This window comes from Colobus angolensis, unplaced genomic scaffold (genome assembly GCF_000951035.1).
Source record: "Colobus angolensis palliatus isolate OR3802 unplaced genomic scaffold, Cang.pa_1.0 Scaffold106, whole genome shotgun sequence".
In the NCBI taxonomy this organism is placed as follows: domain Eukaryota; kingdom Metazoa; phylum Chordata; class Mammalia; order Primates; family Cercopithecidae; genus Colobus; species Colobus angolensis.
The window spans coordinates 4,470,931-4,477,099 of NW_012111586.1; the positions used below are offsets into that span (position 1 = coordinate 4,470,931).

General features: G+C 48.6%; 2 protein-coding genes across 2 annotated transcripts in view; one reads left to right on the forward strand and one right to left on the reverse strand.

Annotated features, from left to right (window-relative positions):
* Positions 1-4,601, reverse strand: part of PIK3R3 (phosphoinositide-3-kinase, regulatory subunit 3 (gamma)) — a 153,273-nt gene extending 148,672 nt beyond the window's left edge. The window contains exon 1 of the mRNA XM_011946723.1: positions 4,340-4,601. Within this exon, the coding sequence (XP_011802113.1) occupies positions 4,340-4,583 (244 nt within the window). The 5' untranslated portion in view covers positions 4,584-4,601. The remainder of the gene's footprint in view (positions 1-4,339) is intronic.
* Positions 3,176-6,169, forward strand: part of TSPAN1 (tetraspanin 1) — an 11,001-nt gene continuing 8,007 nt past the window's right edge. Inside the window, exon 1 of the mRNA XM_011946703.1 lies at positions 3,176-3,504. The gene's annotated coding sequence lies outside the window, so the exon portion shown is untranslated. The remainder of the gene's footprint in view (positions 3,505-6,169) is intronic.

Here is a 6,169-nt window from a genome sequence, read left to right on the forward strand (position 1 = left end):
CTCCCACTCCTCAGTCCCTTCTTCCTTTCCCTGTTACTCTGCTCCTCAAAGGCCCCCTTCCCAGCTTCACCCTCCTTTCTGTTCCTGCAGTACTCGTCTATAAGCTTGTGATATGGATTGTGCCACTGGATTCCAGCCTGGGCAACAGAGTGAGACCCTGTCAAAAAAAAAAAAAAATAGACTTTCTCCTTCTCCTCCCACTCCTCAGTCCCTTCTTCCTTTCCCTGTTACTCTGCTCCTCAAAGGCCCCCTTCCCAGCTTCACCCTCCTTTCTGTTCCTGCAGTACTCTGTAGGACCCTTAGTACCACCCTTACAAACCTCATCTTTCCCCCATCCCCTTCTCCAGCCTCTACTCTTGCCATCCTCAGGCTTAGAATATGACCTTGCTTCCATCAGCTTCTAGCAACTGTAACTACAAACCCACCTGCCCCTGCTCCTCCTCTTCCCTTGCTCTTTATGGAAACCATCCTTGCCTGCCTCCTTAGAGATTCCGTCAGTGTAGAGAGTCTGCTTGGTGGTTAAGATGTAGACTCTGGTGCCAGACTAACTGGGATTGAATCCTGGCTCTGCCACTTACAACCTGTGTGATCATGGCAAGTACCTGACCCTTTGGTGCTTCTGTTTCCCCATATTTAAAAATGGAGATAAGAAAGTCTATCTCATGAGATGGTTGTGAAGAGGAAAAAAAGCCTTAATATATGCAAGACATTTAAAATATGATCAGTATTATTAGTGTAGTCTGTAATACTATTAGCCCCTCTCTCTTCTGTCTCTTCAGCTGCCTCCTTCCACTGTAAAAACAAAACAAACTTAGAAATCCACTTCCTCAGCTGGGCACAGTGGCTGATGCCTGTAATCCCATCACTTTAGGAGGCTGAGGTAAGAGGATCAATTGGGCCCAGTTCAAGACCAGCCTGGGCAGCATAGCAAGACCTAGTCTGTTTAAAAAAAAAAAAAATCTCTGGATGTTGTGGCAAATACCTGTAGTCCCGGCTACTTGGGAGGCTGAGGATCACTGGAGCTCAGGAGGTTAAGGCTGCAATGAGCCGTGATGGTGCCACTACACTCCAACCTGAGCAACAGAGCAAGACTCTGTCTCAAAAAAACAAAAAAAAAAGTAAAAGGAGATATGAGCTTCATGGACCACCAGTTAGTTGGATGGTGGGTTAGTGCCATGTTGGGACCACAGTCTAGGATGTGAGAAGGAAGCACTGCTCTGTGGAATTCTGGAGATATGGTTGTTAGGATGAAGGGTGCAAGGTAAGGGGTGTATTCCCTCTGGTTTCCTCAGGTTATCCTACCTATGGGAGAAGGAAGAACAGAGAGAGGCAGAGAACATCATCTCAGACTAGCAGCCCCTGTTATCAGTGCTCAGAGCCCTCCTCACAATTTGAAGAAGAGCTTGTGTAATCTGTGTAATGTGTCTCTCACTGAGCTATAACTGCTCTGGGAAAAAAACTCCCACTGCCTTGCTCACTGCTGTATCTCCAGAATTTAGCACCATCCCTGGCACACAGCAGGCACTGTTGACTGACACAGAGTTGCAGATTGAAAAGCAGAAGCAGAGGCACCCCAAGGGGTGGAGACCATCTAGGTCAGCTCAGCTAACTCAGGCCCTTCCAGCCTGAGAGCCTGGTGTTCTCAGCCTCCAGGGAACTCTGGCAGGGTGGGAGAGAGTGGGCGGCACCCAGTCATCTGGGAAGTCACCTAAACTGAGGTAGTGGATGCCCTCTGGCTGCTGCTGCCTCTGGGAGCCTAGATGGGGAGGAGAATTAGGAACCTGAAGGGGGAGGGGCAGTGAAGGAGACATCATTGCAGATACAGCTAAAAATAGCTGGAAGAGATGATGTCATCTGGTTCCCACAGCTTAGCACCCCCATCATACACACACTCGAGCACAAACACACACTCTCACAGACACAGATACACATAGACACAAGTGTGGGCATGAGTGCACGCACACACACATATTATACACTCTCATATAGGGGAGGGAGGCTTCTGGGTCCCAGGGCCGCAGGGGCAGGGAAGTCTGGTGAGTGTGTCTGCATGTGTGCATGTCTGTGTGTGCCTGGGTTTGCATGAGTGTGAAGGCATATGTCTGCATCTGGATGCTTATGTGCTTGTGTCTGGGTGCATGCATATTTCTGTGTGTGTGTATTCATTTAGAGGCATGCATATGTGTTGTTACATATATCGTGTGGGGATCTATGCATTTGTGTCTGTGTATATCTACTTATAGTATGTGCTTGCATGCATGTGTGTGTTTGTTGCAGTGTGTGTCTATGAGTTCACTTATATTTACATGTCTGCATGTGTTTGTGAACTGTGTCCATTATCTTTATATGTATGGCCCCTCTTGGGCCCTTGAGCATGGCCCAAGCACCTTCTAGGTTTGTCTGATGTCCAGCAATCCCCATCCCATACCCTGAGGAGCCCAGCACTGTCTGGGCATGGTGTGTCAGTGAATTTTCTACCTCAACCCCCCTCAAGGTCCCAGTCTCTGGCAAGAGTTGGGGTAGACAGACATAGGCACAATTCACTTTCCCTTCACAGGCAGCAAAGGACATTAGCCAGACTTCCTGAACCCCAGGGTGCCAGGCCACCGAAAGTCTCAGGGTTCACTCCCTTCCCTAGCCCCCTGGGAAGGTACGCCTGGAAATGGAGCCAGATCTCGGACTGGTGCGACACACATTAACCCATGCATAATGCAACATATTAGAGACAGAATCCCACACAATGTTCCCAGCTACTAAGACACAACCCCATAGAAACCCGGTTACAGCCAGTGACACATGAGCACACACTCAGAAATCCAAATGGAAAATCCCCAGTCCAGAGAGCTTAGCACCCTCCCTACTTTCTGGGCTCAAACTCAGTCTTGCCCCACCCCTAAGCACCCCAGCTCAGCTGCCAATTCTGGAAAACACTGACCTCAGAGAATGGTTGAAGGACTGAAGGTAGTATGCCTTTCTCAGAATTTCACCCTTCTCCATGTTCTCCTCCTTTAGGCTGTTCCCCATCCCCCTCCTGACCTTCATTTTTCTTACCAGGGCTGATGTCCTCTCCGGCACAACCATACCCTCACAAACACTCCTTGACACTCACAGTCAGTCACAGAGGCACATTCAATCACAAAGGCACATTCAGCCACATCTGCTTATACTCCCATTCTCCTGGCCTCAGACACACATGGCAGCAGCTCCACCTCCATGCTGACCATCACAGCACGCAGAGGCACAACCACCTCGCATCCACCTCATACTTGTGTACTCTCAGGGTTCAGTCTTCCATCCTATCACTCTCTGATCTGTGCCTCCCAATACCTTCTACCTTCTAAGATGTTTACAGAGACCCTTCTCCCTGTGCAGTGAGGCAAGAGAGCCCCTACTTCATGGGGCAGATCAAGAGCTGAGACCAAAGATGGTCTATGTTGCTGACCTTGTCCTGTCCTCCTACTGTCTTAACTATGATCCCTGCTGTGGTCACTGAAGCTTTTCCCTGTAAGTATTCAGCCCTAACCCTCCCCTTACACCCTGCATAGTCAGCTGGTTAACACCTCCGTGCTTGAGGATTAAGGCAGTTTGAGCAGAATGATTGTATTTGTTGTTCACCACCCACACGGCCCCTAGGAGATGCAGGTCCAGGGCAAGCCAGGCTTCTGTGCTAGCTTCTGGGCACTTCTAGAGGATCAGAAAAATCCCAGGTTGCCTGAGATGTCTGAGAACTGAGGAGAGGAAGGAGAGGGAAGAGTGTGAGGAAGGCAGCAGTTCTGGAAGTTCCCTGCCCCTTGGATTCAGCCCCTTCCCAAACCCTCTGCTTCCAGCCAATCCATCCTCCATTAAGGCTGCCAGCACTTTGGGGTGCCTGCCATCAAGAGTCCACCATACATGTAGGGGTGGTATTTCACAGAGATCATCCTTTGGAGTACCTAAACAGAACCAGGTAGGGAAATCTTCAGTGGCTCTGTTTTTTGTTTGTTTTGTTTGTTTGTTTGTTTTTTGAGACAGAGTCTCACTCTGTTGCCCAGGCTGGAGTGCAGTGGTGCCATCTTGGCTCGTTGCAACCTCCGCCTCCTGGGTTCAAGCGATTCTCCTGCCTCAGCCTCCCGGTAGCTGGGACTACAGGTGCCCGCCACCACACCCGGCTAATTTTTTTTGTATTTTTAGTAGAGATGGGATTTCACTGTGTTAGCCAGGATAGTTTCGATCTCCTGACCTTGTGATTCGCCCTCCTCAGCCTCCCAAACTGCCGGGATTGCAGGCGTGAGCCACCGCGCCCAGCCTAGTGGCTCTGTTTTTTAAAACCCCACCCTGGCTCACAGGCCCCCTGGCTAACCTTGAGGTGGGAAGATCCACACTATGGTGGTGTCAGTGTGGGTGTTGTTGATACCCGTGGCCATGGTGGCAGGATTGGTGGCTGCCCTGCTGGCAGTTCGACCTTGGACGCCCTGCTGGTATCTTCTGCGGCTACACTTGAACATCCTGGGAAACCGGGGCCTGGGCCAGCCCATACCTGGTCTGCGGTAGGGGGAACGCATGCCCTGGGGCCGAGGGCCACGGACAAGCCGAGATGGCCCCATGGGCACAGGGAGCTTCTGCACTGTGCCTGGGGGATGCTGGTGGCCAGGGTAGCTGAGGCCTCTATGACATATAAAGTCTGCATAAGGGCAGGGCCCTTTATTACAAGTCATGGGCCCTGACCCCTCCTCATGGGTCAGGCTCCTTCACAATCTTCTCTATTGGGTCTGTCCTAAAAGCCAGCCCAACACCCAGACAGCCTCACTTTGGCCCCGTGGGAAAGAGGCTCTAGAGGGGGAACTCACTTCCTCACTTTCTCACTTATCCATATAGTAACAATATAAACAATGTTTTTTGAGCCCTTACTATGTGCCAGACACTGTGCTAAGCACTTTACCAACGTTATCTCATTTAATCTCACAGCTACTTTTAAGGATATGCCACCATTGTACCTATTTATATACAGTCAATTCTCATTATTCCCAGTAATGTTCTATAAAGTCACCACAAACACTAAATACTGAACAAAGGGTAAATGCGAGGTTAGTCTCCTGAAACCCTCTGGTCGCAATATTTTTGTCAACTGATCTATATATATAACCTGATTTTATGTGTGGAGACACCTTATTTAATACACATTGTTGGCTAGGCATGGTGGCTCATGCCTGTAATCCCAGCACTTTGGGAGGCCGAGGTGGGCGGATCACCTGAGGTCAGGAATTCAAGACCAGCCTGGTCAACGTGGCAAAACCCCATCTCTATTAAAAATACAAAAATTAGCTGGGTGTGGTGGCAGGTGCCTGTAGTTCTAGCTACTTGGGAGGCTGAGGCAGGAGAATAGCTTGAACCCAGGAGGTGGAGATTGCAGTGAGCGCAGATTGCACCACTGCACTCCAGCCTGGGCAACAAGAGTGAAACTCTGTCTCAAAAAAAAAAAAATTATATATATATAGCTAAGTCACTGACATTGAACTCACAGCCAACAGCATTATAACTTGTACCTGAATGAAACTTATCTAAAGCACGTATTTCCCCTATAAGGCACATCACAGCCTTCTTGCACTTAGAAACACTAGAGAGTACTTCAGCACTGCAACTGGGGACCATTTTAGACAGTAAAATCACCAACAAAAAACACCAAAAAATGTGAGAATATGCGGCACTAAATAGACCATCAAAAAGCACATTTGTTTATCTATGAAAGCTGAAATAAGAAGACGGAGAGTCCTATTGTTCAACAGACCTCAGCTGGAAATATGTGTGTTGGACGGCTAAAATTTTTTGCCTCTCTGCTCATGTCCATTAATGACTGCAAAAGTACCACAAGTATTGGTTTGGGAATGACAAATAAATTTCAGTAAGCAGGCAAATTAATAGGTATGGAATCTGTGAATAATGAGGATCCACTGTATAAGGAAACTGAGGCTCAGTGAGGTGAAGTCTCACAATTAAAGGCAAGCAGGAAGCAAATCCATGATGATCAAGATCCAAAACCCAGAGCACTTAACTCTCATTATTCTGCACTCATTCATTCAGAAAATGTTCACTAACAACTTCATATGTGCTGAGCACCAGGGCCATAGATGAATGTAATCTGGTCCCGATTCTTCCTGAGAATGAAAGAGAAAGCTGCCAGGTGCGGTGGCTC